Genomic DNA, 18384 nt, shown 5'->3' with positions numbered 1-18384 from the left:
AAACCCACATATTCCTGATTTTTAGCGCTGGGGTTTCAAGTAAAAACAATTCAAACGCCTACGTGTAGTTAGGCTACTGAGCTGTGGACTAGTTGCATCCGTCGGTTTGGTTGCCGAACGCTTTGTTGGTCGGGGCAATGGATTGTGTTCAAAGAATCCGGGTTGGTGCAAATACCAATTCCATGTAACGGCGTACGCAAACACCGAAAACCTTTCGTAGGATTAAGATTTGAAAACAAATATGTGTTTTGCGTCAAAATGCCATTCTTTATTTACCAAAATAATATAGTACATTTTTATCAAATTGACAGTGATGTCATCATACAAAAGGATTTCGCCCGAGACATATATATCTGAGATCACATAAATCTTAAGGTGCAAACTAAAAAACTAATGTATTTGTGTTCCTTAACTATGATAACTATTTTTACCTAAAAATGTTACCTTTCTTTCTGTAAGGTTTTTAATTCATTTGAATTGTTTTGTATATTCCTTTCTCATTTACAACGTATGACGTTATGTTTAGTCTTGTGTTAATTGTTGAAAAGTTTTTCATCTTATAGCCTTATTGCCATATGACTTATTGCCGGGACGTATTGCCATGTGAACCAAGTAAATAGTTCTTCGTAATACTAGTTTATTGTGAAAACAACATTCAACCTTTAAATTATATTGCGTGCCAGTAGGTTGATATATATTACGCACTGCTTAGTGAAGGCGTACAGTGGGATACAGCTGTCCTCTTTGTTTTCTGGTTAATACACTGTCATTATGCTTTCTGTATTGCAGAACTTTGTGGAACACTATAGTTCCTTTGCGACGTACTCCCAAGATAGGACCACGCCCTGATAAGGACCGAGTTCGAGACTGGTTAAGGAAGCAGTGTTGCCGACTTGCAGCTTAACGCCGTTTTCTGTCGTCAGCTCAACATCGGCTTCTTCCGGAATTGTTTTGTGGGTGTCCGTGTATTTTCGTGTTTCTGTGCCGCTGCCGAAGTTAATGGCGACCAGAAATCTGAAAGTATTAAAGACGATATTTTATAGTGACAATTGCGAAGTTGTTTTGTTGATGAAGACAGTTGACATCTTCATCTTCTATATTCTCTTTTTGTGGCGTGTGTCGGTCGTACGTCATCATCAAAGCTCCAGTGAGATGGTCATTTAGCCCATACTGGAATTGGTGTTACACATGCATACATATTTATATCTATCAGCATCGGTAAAAACCCACATTAATTTACTCACTTGTTCAGCAGATGAGAAGTATATACTTCGAAGGAGTGATTCTATTATTAGCGATCTATTTATAGCGTGATAAAATTAAAAAAGGAGTCCAACTCAAGTCTAGAATGGTTTGACAAGTCTAGATTGCCTCAGCTCCTGAAATTTATTATTGTTCTGGGTTTCATTTGAATGTCATCAATTTATTCAAATAATTTTTTAAAGAAGAATTTATTTCTGTCAAGTCTAACCCCTTCTAAATCCAATCTGTTCAAAAAGGTGCGCTGAATTGAACATGGCTTTCCCTAAAATGGAACTCAATATTATGCAATCCTACTGGAAGTGTACATTTATTTTATTATGTCATTAGGCTATATATAGTCATTTACCCTTTGTTTAACTGTGGACCCTTAAAATGTATTCACCTATGATATCAATTCATTGGGCGGAATCACTATTTTTGGTCCTAGTATATCTGAATATATAAACTGCCGAGCAAAATAAAGTACACCCATGTTTGATTTTGGCTAAAAACTACAAGAAATTAATGGTTATTGGGTGGTGATGTATTTGATACGGGTATCATAGATGTGTTTTGGACCTTAAAAGTGCAGTGTTTCGGCGACTGTTTTCAGCCTAGTAACGTTTTGATAATGTTTGTAATGTTTTGGTCAAATCCAATTTTCAAGTGTATACTTTCTTTTGCCCAGCAGTTTGGTACCTATTCTTGGAAATTTAATGTCGATTAATGGCCATGTAATTATATTGATAAACCTTGAGTTTGGACCCCTGATATCTAGTCATAGACCTATGAAGTATATTCATGGACTGTGAACGACTTTTAGCTTGTTATGTCAGATCGGCAGAATCGCGACACGACACAATATTCTTACTATATCGTTACGTTAGTAGATTAACATTTGTTGGTGGGGATTATAAACTATTACCCTTTCTCTCCATCGTACTCTCTGACGAATGACACCACGCTGCTGTCGTCGACGGAGCGGAAATGGTCTCCGTATTCGAACGACGCCTGGTTTCGCAGCTTCGTCAGATTCTTGAACAAGTGCATCAACGACGACTTGCTCGTTTTCTGTATCTGTGGAGAACATTAAAATCAAAAGTATGAAACATGGCGCCCAAACACATCCAAAACGCGGATCTTTTAATTCCGAAAACGAATTCAATCAACAATGCTCTGCATGTCAGTATATCTATATATAGCTGTATTTTTTTATAACCATTATTTTAGTAGTTTTCTTTGTTTATTAGCATTAGTCAGGTATACCCATCACGTACTCGTGACTCAACTGGGGGCACGAGTTGTCCAGTCCTCTAAGGCCAAAAAATCCGCTTTGCAGAGTTGCGTCCCTTGGGTGTTCCATTAACCTGTGATCATGGATTCAAATACTGATTCGCCCTAATTGTTCTAGGTTTGTCAGCACCATACCCGTGTTTGTGTATTCTCCAAAATGGTAAACGTTCAAAACCTGCATCACTTAATACTTTCTTCCCACATCAAGCGGACATAATCTCATTAAAATCAGATCTCATAGTACGATCCGATACCTCCCTGTGTCAAGATCTGAGTACACCTCGCGTCACTTTGACCATCAAATTTAAATAAAGGATGCGTTGGCTTTTGAGCCAATCAGATGACAGCTTTCTAAAATGATTCCATATCATGCCTTTAGTTCGATCTAAGCAAAAGAAACAAAAACAAAACACAAATATTCCCTTGATAGTACGTAGATGTTACCACGCTCAGAAACGTCAATATGTATAATGTGTACCCACAACAGTACAAGTTATTATTTTTCATTCGGAAGTCACCGGTTATATTCGTTTTACAGATACTGAAAACATATATAGTTGTCTCATTGTATCGCTCACTCATACCTGAAAGCCTCGGGCCTGATGGACTGATTATAAAGTTTACCTGTCCTCAAAACTTCACACGGAGGGGTCGGAGCCAAAGACCTATTCTTAATGAAACTGAAGCCATGATAGAGCTTAATTACTGTTGAAAGCGGTGTTAAACCATACTCCTTCACTCACTCCGGACTCACCTCGACTGCATTCTGCCCCGTGAAGTCATTGACCTTCATCCACGGATCGCACTTTCCTATGCATTGAGATTCGTTCAGGAAGCCCCCGTATGTAGAGTTGTCCCACCTCATTGGAGCTCTCATTGGCTGCTTCTGACCCCACGCATTGTCGGGCGCTTCATTTGACTGCACCATACCGATCTCGTCGCCATAGTAATAAAATGGCGTCCCTGGCAACAGCATTGACAGCACGAGAAATGCTCGCGTCATGTTCCCGCCAAGTCGGTCTGCGATACGATTCGCATTTTCATCGCCACCCTGAAACAAATGAAATGTTGTAATGTCACGATGACCTATCATGAGCCAATATCTTGTAAATAATAGGTGAGGTGAGGTTTAACGTCGCGTCCAAGATTATTGCACTTATATAGCGACGTGCATGCAAGTGTTTGCGTGGCTGCTTGCTTGATGCCGATTTTATAGTGCTAGCTCAATGAGATACCATGCCGCACTTTAACATGAATACCCACTCAGACACAGTATACTGACTCCGAGCCGACCAGTCCTTGTTTTAGCCCCTTAATGCCGAGCGCCAGACAAGGTAACAACAAGTACCATCTTTTAACGTCTTTTGGTATGACGCGACCGGGGATCGAACCCCGGACCTTCCGCTCTCCGGGCGGACGCTTTACCACAAGACCATGGAGGCGGCCTAGTAAATGATAACGTACACTAAATAGTATAGGGGTCACACGAATCTCGTGATCATCATTCTTGTCGCGGTGACTTCGACCTTCACGCTCACCCGTTCCTGGTATCATAACTGTAAGTTTTCAAGGAGTCTCGTGTGTAGGTCGTTTCCGGTATTTTTGATGTACCTGAGATACGTGAATGAAAAGGCCTACGGTTTTAACGTTTGATACAACTTAACGTTGCTCTAACAAAGTGTATTCGTTAAAAAGTTTAATAAGTGATGTTTTATTGTCAAATATGTTTGGAGGGAGGTGTATTGATGATGGTTGCCATGCAACATGGACGCCCTTCGTTACATCATGACGACCACCGTCAAAGGTAACGTCTTGATAACGTCACACAAAAAATACGGTACTAACCATCCAGTTGGCCCAGCGTCCGGTCGGAAGATTGTCCAGCCAGCGGCTTGCCACTCCAGACACGACGTTTCCATCATCGCCCGTTTTCAGCTCGAGGCAGAACCGGTTAAGGGGGAAATCTACACCGTCACGGTTAAAGTAACCAAAGTAATGCATCGTCAAATCAGTTCCGCCCTTAATATCCGCGAACAGCATTCTGGGAAAACATAACAGAAGGCATGGTTAGGGTGGTGATGATAGAGAACCTTTGTTCCTTGTGACTTCATTGTTAGTGGGGGTGATAGATTCGTTATTGATGATGTATGAATAACACTTTTAGTCACTTCGAGTTCGGGACAGAGAAAAATAATAACATTGAACTCTATTATCTATTTATTTCGATTAAGAGTATGTAACCATATTCGAACCGACATGAAGGGGTTAACGTTAAAAATAAGCTTATTGTACTCATACAAAGACCTGCGTTCACAAACTTATGTCGGTTTTATAGTGCTAGCACACTGAAATACTATGCCGCAGTTTAACACAGATACCCCACTCAGACACAGTATACTGACTCCCAGCCGACCAGGGCTTGTTTTAGCCTCCAACTGTCGAGGCGCCAGATCTAGACAGGGTAACAACATGTTTTTAAAGTATTTTGGTATGACGTGGCCAGGGATCTGTCACCGACCATCCGCTCACCACGGAGGCAGTCTTGTCCCGACAGATTCTTCAGTACTATGGTGACCTTATATCGTAGCTCCGCTTGTCTCGAGCTTCGGATAACTCGACTGGGTATCTCGGAGTTTGAGTTCACGAGATATGGCTGTGTGTTGAAATGCAAGACATAGTGATAAGGCATATGTGTCCCCCACTCGAGTCCACTCGGATCCACTCGGTTTATTCCGCTACCTACATATACCTCGGGCAGCAATGGCGTAGGGATATAATTGTGAATTCACTGTAAACCGCGTAACGCCATCTCCCACCCCCTATAGTTCGTACAACAAGACGGCCATTTTTGAAGACATATTACTCTGTGACTAAGAGATATCAGGTGTACACTTCAATTTGAAGACAGACGAAAACGGAAACAGTTTTAACTGTTTGTCCAGGGTCATCTTGGAGTGGGACGAAAAAAGTGAAATTTACCTGTATTTGTTAGTCTTGTTCCCAAAGTCATCCAAGAAGTGGCGCCACCTGGCGAGCATGTCGTTGATTTCACGCAGGCCGTATGTGTAGGTGTGATTGTAGTAGTCATAGTCGTTCTGTACAGAGGACACATGCACTCGTGAACACTCGTCAACACGCGTGTCAGGTTTACGGAAAAGGGCGAGGGGGGACGAATAATAATAAAATGTTGAAGCTCAAATACAGTAGCACGACTTGTATGTGCTGATTGGCACTAATATTTTTTATTATTGTTTGTTTAGGCTGAGAACAATTTATATTTTCAAGCATAATTGAGAGTAGCTTTTTAACCACCATCCCACCCCTATCTCTCTACCCACTTCAACAACCTCAGACACCAACGTACGCACACACCTACAAACACACACACACACACACACACACACACACACACACACACACACACACACACACACACACACACATGTATACCGAATATTAAATTTCAACCCCTTACATATATCAAATCAACCTATACTCAGTGTCATAATTTAGGTGCCACGCAGATAACAAGAGATAAAAGTATTAAAAAAACATCTGTCTGTCTTTTTCAACTTCAGAGAATGCACGAACAGGCAATGCCATTTAGAAAGTGGTGAAAGGTAACAAATGTTATATTTGGGATATATAACACTTTCCTAATAAAGTACAGATTCTCGTACTGTTTTGGATTGAGTACGAGAATCTGACCTTTATTAAGAAACTGTGTCTCCTACTTTTGTAATGGCATCAAACAGCGTATCATACTAGAGTAAGCATATCTAACCATGTCTACTATCGTTTTAATGGCATTCAAATAGTGAATCAAACTTTTATAAGGTTATTTAACTGTAACAAATGTTATATTTAGGATAACACCTTCTTAGTAAAGTACAGATTCTATTTCTTTGGGTACATCTGGAATGAACCATTTTATACCCACATTGACTGTTACATGTCATATAGTGCACGTGCTTCGGCTAAACCACTGGTTGCGTTCAGGCGCGTGTTTTGGGTGACCTTTTCCATCACCTTCAATATTGCACTTTTCATAGTCCTAAATAATCGCTGTCCATTTTTCCAGTTTCATAAAATTATCCAGTTAGTGTGATAGGCATAAACGACTTGTTCTTTTGCTGTTTATCACATTATAAACATACTCAGACCTATTGACGCTTGCTGGTATATGTTCGTGTTTGAAACAGTACACTCCTAAGTGACTCTAAAGGGAGACAACTCCATTCTCACATACACACTTGGTTTCAGACTTACCGAGTCCTGTGTGAGGTTGGCGGAGGAAGGTGCTTCATCCCGCAAGTCATAGTCCTCGAACAAATAGCCACTGTCTCGGATGTAGAACCCATCCACTCCCTTCTCGAGCCAGAATTGCAGGATTGCCTGAAGTGGACGTAAAATGAGACAATGTCTTGCGCACACTGGTGACATCGGCTGGTTGCTCTACCAGGATGATGTTATTGGTCTGGAGCAGGGTGTGTTTTCTTTTTATGGTGAAGTGAAATATAGCGACGTGCATGCACGTGTGTGTGTGTGTGTGTGTGTGTGTGTGTGTGTGTGTGTGTGTGTGTGTGTGTGTGTGTGTGTGTGTGTGTGTGTGCTTGTACTAGTGGACTGATGCTGATTTATAGTGCTATCTAACTGCGATACCATGGCGCAGTTTAACATGAATACCCTACTCAGACACAGTATACTGAGCCGACCAGTCCTTGTTTTAGCCCCTTAATGCCGAGCGCCAGACAGGGTTACAACAAGTACCATCTTTAAACGTCTGAGCGGACGCTCTACCACCAGACCACGGAGGCTGTCTCTTTTAATGATAACCGAGAAATGTATCATAAACAAGTTATCCCTCGCTCACGTTTATTTTTGGATCCTTTAACAATTCGACCGTAGAAGGCAATAGTTACTGACCTGTAGTTCGTCCTTGACCTCTGAGCTTCTAAGGTTGAGGTCAGGTTGATCTTGACGAAGCTGGTGAAGATAGTTCTCGCCTCGAGTTGAATCGTTTGTCCAGGACGAATTACCATATACAGATTGCTGCACCAATCAAAAAACATAAATTTAGAATGCCACACACATCAAAAGAATTCATGAATGTTCATGCACAAATCATTGCATAAGAAGTTATGTTTGTTATTTAACGCCACACTCAATAATATTCCAGCTACATGACGGCGGTCTGTAAAAAGATCGAGGCTGGACCAGACAATCCAGTGACTGACATCATTTGCACCAATCTAAGCTAATGGGATAGGATGACATGCATCAACCAATAATAATAATAATATTTCTATAATGTTGGATCATATTTCCGATCCGCCGTTGAGCTCACCCAGTTGTTGGGTACCGTCGCCTCCCATACATAGAAGTTGCGTTTGGCGCTGGAGGTGTTCTTGCTCTCCTGGAACCAGGGGTGCTGGTCGCTGGTCAAGTTGGGGATGAAGTCCAGGGTCAGCTGCATGCCTGAGGCCAGAGGTTACAGATGAAAGGCTATACTAACAAGCACATTCTTGCCACCTATCTTAGCACGACAGTTGACTGTATAATAGTACAGTTTGTTTGTTGTTTAACGCCGCACTCAGCAATATTCAAGCTATATGAAGGCGGTCTGTAAATAATCGAGTCTGGACCGGACAATTCAGTGATTGACATCATGAGCATCGATCCACGCAATTGGGATACGATGACATGCATCAACCAAGCGAGCCAGCCTGGCTACCCGATCCCGTTAGTCGCCTCCTACGACAAGCATTGTCGCATGTTGTCTTATATAACATTTTGTCATTATGGGCTTCAACGTTTTGTTTTGGGAGCATAGACCCAAGTGAATACACTATATATTAATAATCACACATACATGTGTATACTTGAATATACAAAAAAAATCATTTAGTATTTTTGCACAAAAATGGTTTGGTTTGGTTTGGTTTGTTGTTTTACGCCGCATTCAGCAATATTCCAGCTATATGACGGCGGTCTGTAAATAATCGAGTCTGGACCAGACAATCCAGTGATTGACTTCATGAACATCGATCCACGCAATTGGGATCGATGACATGTATCAACCAAGTCAGCGAGCCTGACCACCCGATCCCGTTAGTCGCCTTTTACAACAAGCATAGTCACCTTCTACGGCAAGTACGGGTTTTGAAGACCTATTCTTCCCCGGAATCTTCACGGGTCGCACAAAAACGGAATCAGGTATACACGCGTTTCGAAGGATGGTCTTACATCTAGAATAAATAACCTTTTGTCAAAATCAGGTGGCTAAGTAAATGTGCATACCTCTGGCGTGTGTCTCGTTCAGAAGACTCTCGAAGTCGCTTAGTGTCCCATATTTAATATCAATTTTTGTGTGGTCTGTGACGTCAAAGTCGGTTGTCGCGTTTGACCGCGTTTGGAAGATGGGAGACAAGGAGATGGTCCCGATCCCCAGTTCCGACAGGTAGTCCAGACGCTTGGCGATCCCTATGGACACACAACAAGGAGCACGACATGACTATCAGTAGATAAACCTTAAGCGTTTTGAACAATAAGACTTAAACAGAGGGGCAACTGAAAGTAAACCGATTTTTTTCTATGTAATTGAAAATTGAAAGAATATGTCCTTAAATTTGATTGTCAACTTAACCATCACTCATTCCTTTAACAATTTGTCAAATATATTTTTGCAAAGATTGATTGGTTCAATGAAGAAATGGGATAAGAAATGAATTTGCAGCCACATGCCCCAAAACCACGTTTAAAATGTTGTAAATCGGTGCCGAAAAGAGCACATTTATTGATTTTTAAAGTTAAGGACATCTATGATACCCATTAGCAGTGGCGTATTATGCAAAATGTATTTTTGTAATTATAAAAATTCTAAAATCAAATTATATCTTTGAAAATAAAATCATGTAGAAGTATTTTTTGAGTGCTGACCAAGCGTCAGAACAGTTCCCTTTTTTATATAACATCGCTGTATGAAGATATTTCAACTGAAAATCAAACATGATAAAATCAACTCACAGGTATATTTTTTGGCCCCTCAGTTCATAAAATAATAATTTAACATTAACATGTTAATATTAATTCAGCATATGTAACCTGTTTTACCCGAACCAAATATATATGATTGTTTACCAATCCGGATTTAAATTAACGAAGCAAACATTTACAACATCAACACGTACCGTTGAGGTCCCCAACACCGTCACCATTGGAGTCCTGAAAGCTAGGGACGTAGATTCGGTACACTACGGTCTTCTGCCACCACTCACGCTGTCGGGGTGCGCGACACCGCGGGTAGATGAGGACGAGGGCTACCACTGTGATGATGAGTGCAAGCCACCCCAGCAGGATGATAGACATGCAGACGTACCTCAGACGGCGCCATAGCGGCTTGGAAGAATGGCGGAGAAGATCCTCCTTGCCCATGCCCCGGTAGGGCGCGTCCGAAACGCCGGTCGGTCGGTCATAGGTCGTGGGTTCTTTTTTGGATTTGACACCGTTGTCGTAGGTGAAGCTCGGATTGTCGTACACTACGGGGTCGTCTCTCTTTCTGACTCCCGTGTCGGAGTCCAGGGGTTTGTGGGATACGACGTAGATCCCGGTCTTGTCCATCTCTGCCTAGAGGAACACATAGAAATTTCAAACATCAACCAGAGGATAATCAGTCTCGAATTTCTACTGAAGCAGATTCCATAGGACGTAAAGGGGAATGTGGTGATAAAAGAATATGAATGGATCACTGAAAATAGTGATGACACCATGGTCCACTGACACAAAGAGATCTTAGCGCCAAGACCATTGCAGTGAGTGAGTTAATAGTTAACGTCACTCAGACCATTGTATCTACCAATAGTCCAAGCACATAAGATTGCTTTGTGCAAGTGGGCCCAGGTGTTCTCGGAAAGCGTAAGCCCGCCCTGCCTTACCGGTATCAACCGTCACCCACCCTACCCGGCAAGGCGGTGAGTTGATGAGTTTGATGCTGCTTTGAACATTATTTCCGTTATATAACGACGCGTCAGCTTTTCGTCCTGGAAAAGCCCAAATTGATGTATGTGGGATACGCTTCACACCTTGGTGAAAGTCACAAGTGCGAATGGTGGTGATAAACCAAGGATCATAAAAATACGAAGAATATGGAGTCAGCGGATCCAGGCAACCAATGGGCTTAATTCTGTATAAAATGTCGGCGCCTTAGATCATTCATTTCACGGAGTTCATAAATCCTCCCACTACTAGGGAGTGAGTTACATGATTAGTTAGTTCAGGGGAGGTCGTCTAGCCAAGTGGTTACAGCGTTCGCTGGTCACGTCGGTTACCTGGGTTCGATTCCCAACATGGGTACAAGGTGTGAAGCCCATTGCTGGTGTCCCCCGCCATGATATTGCTGTATGATTGCTAAAAGCGGCGTAAAGCTAATCTCACTCACTCATTCGTGATTAGTTTAGAGCTACAAATAGGGTTTATGTCGCCTGATATTATATTTTGTCATGGTGGAGGACCATGGTTGAGTTTTTTTGTTTTGGGAGCATAGGAAGACGTAGATGTATACCCCTTTGGCAAAACCCGTCATCGTTAGTATGGGCATTACATATCAAATTATCTGAGTAAAAGCGACAAAAAACGATTGCTTGTTCATAAAAAGCGAAAAGTGAGCGTAACCTGCCTTATCGGTGTCAAAGTCACAAATACATGCAAAGGCAAGTCAATTATACACCTAAAAAGACACGGGAACATACAAGTCAATATAGTCAAATGCACCGGACATCATTTTTGTCACTGATGCATCCAATTTGGAAATGTCCTCCACAAAAACATATGCCCTGCTATAAAACTTCTTAAACCTTTGCTGAGGATTTCATTGTTGTAACCTAATCAAGGCGAATCTGTATTGGAACCGTGGCCATACAGTGGCAACGTCCGTTATGTGAATTCGCCGTCAGTAAGGTAAATTTCGTTATGTAAGGTAAGTTCTTGTTGAAATAAAAGAAATAACGATTCTACATTTTACTTGTTTACTGTAGCGAATATAACAGATAAAACTTCTGTATAAATTCCCATATCCTCATTTGATATTTGCTTTAATTTACATTTATAGGTTATAGTTCTACAAGGCAAGACAATAGCCATTGTGACAACTGTACTCTGTGTGTTTACCACTGGGAGTCACATAAACAACACCAAAGAAACACTATATTTACATACTAATCGATAACCCCTGTTTCACATAACTGACACTGTTGTCTACGTAGAATACGTTCTGGCAGTTCCCAGTTCGAAGAACAATCAGGCATATCCTATCGGCCAAGCAGGAGACGCATATGTCGATATACCGCAGTAAACTTCACAAAGCCCAAACACATCCGACTAAGAGTATTGCTTGTGTTGTGTAGGTATAACAACTTAAGTCAATATGGCCAGTCAAACATGCTTAGTGTATTACTCGTAGCAATGAAAACAGCTGGTTATCGCGAGCGTATTGATAGTGATAGGACAAACAATTGTCTACCTCAGGTCATGTTTAGATGTACTAGTGAAAGATGAATGTAGGACATAGGTATAGATATCGCTTAAGCACACACTGGAATATGTAAGCTACTTAGACATGCAACACTTAAAGTAAGACGGGAAACTTGGTTTAGCTTTTCAATAAATTTGAACGTACTTTAGAATAGTGTTTCGTTATAGCTGTGTCATTGTCTTTCACATGCACTCATGTTTGCGATTAATTTCATTTTTTAACTTGATTGTCGGGTCCAGAGTCGAATATTTACAAACCGCCATCATATAGCTGGAAAATTAAGCGTGGTGTTAAGGAGCAGACAAACAAACAAACAAACAAACAAACCTAAGATGAAATAGATTAGGTGTAAGAGGGGGAGAGTTCAATCTTCCGTCAACCTTAAGTTTCGACACACATTGTAAATACGTTTATACAGAACACATTATTCCTACAAATTCGAGAAAATTGGTATTGACATCATAAATCTCTTTGAATTTCGGAAAGGTTAGAACATTGCCATTAAATTGTACACAACATTAATTGAAAAACACTGCCGGAAAAATCAACATACATTGTATTGGAAAATGGAAACACGAATGACGGATGACGACGCATTTCCCCAACGATGCATGGAAAAAATACAACAGGATCCCATTTAGCTGTACAGGGTACACTTCACTACAGTGGTTTCAATATGAAATGTTACACAGCATTCTACCTACTAACAATTAGTTAAAATAAATGGGTTATGTCAATAATAAAACATGTGATTTTTTAAAATTACAATTAGTAACTATACCAGATATGTTTTAGGAAAGTAGAAAGATTCGCCCACTTTGGACATACTTGGAAAATTGGTTTCTTGTGAAAACAGAATTGAAAATCGTTAACAAGAAGAATATACCTCTTGGTCTCCCGGAAAGAAATAATGACCATTATAGTTATATTTGTTAAAAACCTCATTGACGAATATAAGCAGCAAAGACTGCTAAATTTCCAAAATAGTCAACTTAAACTGTCAGAATAGTATAATGTAACAAAATGTGCAGCTGCTATGACCAACAATGCTGACACATTTTACAAGTTCTGGTCAACATGTCATAGGCTTTTCATGTAATTGTGAAAATGATCTTCATGCAATAAAAATGTAAAGGAACATTTTTTACTTGTTTTGATCTATGTCACATTGTTCTGTAGTGTTTTACTTCACTGTTTAAATCCCTTTGTGTTGATGACAAAGCCTGTGAATTACTTCTGCATACACAAAGAAATTTACATCAGCGAAATGACGACAGACAAGGTGATGGTCACAGAGAAAGGTGTGAAATTAGACGCAGCATGACATCCATGTATATGTAAGACACATTCATTACAAGACATAATGAACATGATGTTTCTTCTATTTGAACCCCTTTGAAAAAGTTATATAAAATAGATAAAACATTTCTTTATTATACTCAGGACACTGTAATAGCGGCGGGTCGGTGTAGATCCTTATACGGTTGTCAAGCTGGATTAAACCGAAAGGTCGCTATTACAGCATTATTTAAAGAAGTTCTTATCCATATATTATTTTCCACTTCTATGAAATACCTTTCAAAACAGTTCAGAAGTTATTTAGTTGCCTACATTGAACTTGTAGCACGTGAATGTATTATTGCTGATTCAGGAAGTCTAAGAATACAGACAATCAATTATTGGTACAGTGGTACAATGTGGTCCCAGCATGGACATACTGCTATTCTATATAAGGTAAACTACGTTTATAACGAACACGCTTATAATGAACTGACCAATATAACGAACATATATTTATGTCCCGGTCATTTGTTTTATAAATGTTGTATTTATGCTTATAACGAACTACGGTTATTACGAACTAAAACTAGTGGCCCCTTTGAGTTCGTTATAACCGTAGTTTACTGTACACACTCGACCAAACATTATGCCGAGTATGTATGTTAACATGAAACTTCAACCTCAGAAATAAATCAGTCTGCCGAAAAAAAACAAGATAGAGGTTAAATGGATCACTCAAACTCAGCCATGACACCAGGTGTTCGCGAAACATTTCCTGCCCCTTTCAGAAAGTAAGAAATTATGTCAATGAGAAATTATTTTTGGATTCTGTAAGCTTGTATTGTCCACCTCAAAATCTTATCTGCGGACCGGTAAATCGTGGGCGGTAACAAGCCTGGTGGCAGATAGGTGATTAGTATGCAATAGTTCGTAAACTACCATCATACATTAATGTTTAAAACTGCATCTACACGACAACTGCACAAGGTCATGAGACTTGGATCAGAGTATGTCTATGCTACAATGAACTAACCTCTGTAGCTGACTGTAAGGATGACATTGTGTCTGTCTTCTGTCCTAGTCTGGTGTGTTACCTACAACGAGTGACCCTGTACACCTACCCCATCTACCCACGTGATCTGAACCTTTATCTACCCCCTTGTACCACATACCTTGTTTGCCCTCCGTCTTGTCATATGACGGCTCTGTGTGATTTGTACTCTCAATGTGCACACATGTAGGCTAAGGTCAAATGCATGGATGTATACAAGCGATAACTATGAATCATACCCGTGGATTCACAATGGGATTATATTAATGTGCGTGTGTATAATATTTATGTGCATACATTGGGCTCCTATCAAATGCACTTAGGGTATGGTACATGCATGTAAATATTTGCTATTTAATGATTATATGAATACTGCGCTGTACGTACATGTCGATTCTTACAGTCTAACTTAATGCATGGGTATTCATGAACATGAATGCTGAGTATATATATGCATGTTACATGGACATGCATGTGAAATCGATCTTATGTATCATGTTTGTCACTGAAGCGTAAAATGTGTAAATGGCCTTCACATGTTTCAATAAAACCTTTTGACAGCTTCAGTAACGCCTTGAATGTTGTAACCCTGATCAAACCAATTTCGATCAAGACGCTATTTGAAATGTTGATAGAAAGTGTGGCCTTAGCCTTCTGCGTTTTCCGATGTTCATGTAGGGCAATGGTAGTGTGCTGTGATAATCCATGGCAATGTCACAGGGACATTGACGATAACGACATACAAGGTCACCGGGACACCAACACTAAATATGTATTAAAACAAAGCTAGTTATAGGCGAGAATGCTGTGGTAACGGGATATAAATATGGTTGGGACATTTATAAAGGTGATTAGTGATTTGTGACATGTATTCTGCGGGCAAAAGAAAGTATACACTTTAAAATTGGATCATATCAAAAAATCAAAAATGTTATCAAAACGTTAGCAGGCTGAAAATGTCACCGAAACACTACAAACTTAAGGTCCAAAACATAACTATGACAGCCGTATCAAACACATCACCATCGGGAAACCATTTCTTGTTTGTTTCATTATTAATCACCACCAAACACAGGTGTATACTTTCTTTTGCCCGGCACGTTATGTTAAGTTTTTCTATCATTTTAGTTTGGTATATATCAATGCGATCAAACTGGCAGAATATATCAGAAGCAAATATGTGTTACCCAGTATATCACAAGAAGGACCTTGTTTCCCAATATCGAGGCCTCTGTATTACATAATCACATTTTGACAGCGGCCAATTCTGAAACAAATAATCCTTGCTGGAAACAGTGAAGTTAATAATTTTAATAAAATGAATCACTCTTATTCGCCGGAGCTCTAAAAAATATCACAAAATAACAGTACGGTATAACTCCCTTCACTGCATATTCTATTAAATCCGTTAGGAGACTAGCGTACGGTCCCATGAGATGCGAGAAATACGCTCATTCAGCAGTTATATTTATGTTCAATGGGGGGAAAATCCACTGTAATATCGTGTCTACAACTCACCATTGGCATAGTGGATCCCATGTTAAATGCCACAGGGCTCGTAAACTCCCTATGCGGACAATGTTTTTCAGCGATAATGACATATGAAACGCGATTTCAACAATTATTAGAATTCTTCACAGCATTTCTTGTATTGTTATCACAACGTGATTGTCTTGTGTGCCTGCAGCTTATGCTGTGGTTTGTGTTAATCAGTGTTGAGCGAGTCACACATCGCGGATTATCCTACTGGGACTCGGAAGGAACCATGGCTTTCACGGCAGGGGGCCGCCACAATCACGGAAACGGTATGGAACCCTGCCTGGAAGCTGTGACTTGAGTTGTGTATATCAACGATAGGGTTATGCTAAATGACAAGTGAACTTCTTCACATTTCACAGTGAACAGAGCACTGACAATGGTCTGAAAGCTATAAATATTCGATCTGCAAAGGTCGAATGTGTTTCATGGGGTCTTACAATTAACACGATACTTATAGTCTAACTGAAGGCGATGTCATCATCGTTATTTTATTTATTTATTTATTTATTTATCGCTGTTGTTTTGTTGCTGGTATTGTAGCTATCATCATTATTCGGGCGGTCGCGTAGCCTAGTGGTTAAAGCGTTCGCTCGTCACGCCGAAAACCCGGGTTCGATTCCCGGCATGGTCACAATGTGTGAAGCCCATTTCTGGTGTCCCCTTCGTGATATTACTGGAATATTGCTAAAAACGGCGTAATACCATTCTCACTCACTCACTCGTAGTGGTAACAGTTAATATCACCATTATTCTCATCATCTTAGTTATTGTTATTGTTTATGTTATGTCTTTTATTATATTTGTAGTATATGTTTACTTACTATTGCATTCACATAATTCACATTATTAGACTTCTAATATTTTATGTCAAGAGGCGTGCGTAGTCGGAATCGTAGAAACGACTCTACTTTTGGCAGTGATTTCTTATGAATATGGAAAGGATTTTGTCGCTATTATTTATATGGAATGTTATAAAAATCAAATGTATAAAATGTCTAGATGACAAAATGTTTACGAAATGAATGAAAGATTTATGCTTTGTCATGTAGTGTATGATCTGGTTGACTGGTTAAATCTTTATGTCGACTTTAACACAAGGAAAACAAGAATACCGCGAGGTAGCAAGTCACAACATATGCACTGGTGTCAGATGGGTAATTTATGTATTTGGGGACGACCTCATTACCTGGTAGGGGGAGTGCGCATTAATGACAAATCAGAAAATGTCCCCCCTATACAACTCACTAAGAACCTCCGTCCGGGCAACAAAACCTGACCCATTCCCCTCCCGAAACATTGACCACACCCTTATAAATTGGCTGTTCGAAAATGCAAAATTGTCCCATCAAAGCTGAATAAACAAAGCTTCAACATTGGCGTGTACATGATGACGAGGGATGGTCGTCGTCAGCAGTTGTTCTGGGTATGGTGAAGACTCGCGACAGCTTACAGTTCATGGTAGCTACGCAAACTTGTGACCCAAATACATGACTCTCAAAACCGCACCCGCAACCCAGACTCGAAGTATATGCACACTTATCTTGAAAAACACCCAATCATAATTCATACTCGGGTATAACCTAGTGGTTAAAGAGGGTACTTGTGAAAAATGCGTTTGGTACTTTGAAGACAGTTTTGCGTATGTTATGCATCAACTATGTGACATAATTCGAGTGCATTGTCATGCTGTCACTGATAACACCCTGCCCACTGCAGTCGAGTGAGCCTTACACTTGCATCTCATTTGACACGTGGATAAGAAGACAAAAAAAGTGCCACAGGTTTAAAAAATGAAAATGTGTTTGACACATACCTGTGTTAACAAATCTCTTGCTGTGTACACACGACGAAGGCCTCCACAAACTTTGTAATCTTTACCAAGTAGGTCAATGATATTCTGGGTGAAGGGGTGTCAAGTTGAGTCTGATGAATATAATGCTTTTGTTCAAATTAATTAATGTATTGAGAGTGTATCTAGGTGATGTCTGACTTGTTCTAGTTGATTGATGTTGGTATAGGACAACATGTACTGCTCACATAGTGTTTGTTTCCTGCGAGTAATGTTTTCATTTGAGACCATCACACCTGGGAAGATGACACGAATAGACTCGCCCAGGTGCGATACAGTTTGGTGAGTGAAGAATGCAGGGAAGGTCTCTCCCGTCGTCGCTATTGATATGTGAGGTCAGGGGTAACAGGTGAAAGGTCAGCTGTCGGTGTTGTTTTGTCACGGAGTTATACAACTTGTAGCGCATTCGTGACCAACTCGTGTTATTCCGGGACAAGCCGAATGACGACTCGTGCCCCTCTGGTGGCCATCTTTTGCAACTGCGTTCCGGCTAAGCGCAAACGAGCATAGCTAAAAGAATTGTCAACTCATCGCGTAATGACTAACGTATATTTTCCCCATGTATATATTTTCCAAACACACATGGACTTAAGGTATTAA

At 40.3% G+C, this 18384-nt stretch overlaps 1 protein-coding gene across 3 annotated transcripts; it reads right to left on the bottom strand.

Moving 5' to 3' along the window:
* Nucleotides 1-257: 257 nt before the first annotated feature.
* Nucleotides 258-17846, bottom strand: LOC139463875 (alpha-glucosidase-like). Of its 3 annotated transcripts, XM_071245284.1 has the most exons (12): nucleotides 17749-17831; nucleotides 15584-15663; nucleotides 9726-10161; nucleotides 8836-9018; nucleotides 7883-8013; nucleotides 7462-7587; nucleotides 6805-6930; nucleotides 5515-5630; nucleotides 4381-4576; nucleotides 3290-3586; nucleotides 2168-2319; nucleotides 258-1014 (listed from the first exon to the last, which is right to left on the bottom strand). In XM_071245284.1, the coding sequence occupies exons 3-12, from the start codon at nucleotides 10153-10155 to the stop codon at nucleotides 804-806; spliced, it is 1968 nt and encodes a 655-aa protein (XP_071101385.1). In that variant the 5' UTR covers nucleotides 10156-10161; nucleotides 15584-15663; nucleotides 17749-17831; the 3' UTR covers nucleotides 258-803. The 3 variants fall into 3 exon arrangements, with proteins under 3 accessions (XP_071101385.1, XP_071101384.1, XP_071101382.1); XM_071245283.1 differs by lacking the exon at nucleotides 15584-15663 and having other exon boundaries at nucleotides 17749-17846; XM_071245281.1 differs by lacking the exons at nucleotides 15584-15663; nucleotides 17749-17831 and adding an exon at nucleotides 14379-14463.
* Nucleotides 17847-18384: the final 538 nt, after the last annotated feature.

The sequence above is a fragment of the Haliotis cracherodii genome, unplaced genomic scaffold, assembly GCF_022045235.1.
Source record: "Haliotis cracherodii isolate W230 unplaced genomic scaffold, xgHalCrac1.p SCAF_16, whole genome shotgun sequence".
Taxonomy (NCBI): domain Eukaryota; kingdom Metazoa; phylum Mollusca; class Gastropoda; order Lepetellida; family Haliotidae; genus Haliotis; species Haliotis cracherodii.
This window is presented reverse-complemented; position numbering and strand designations above follow the sequence as displayed.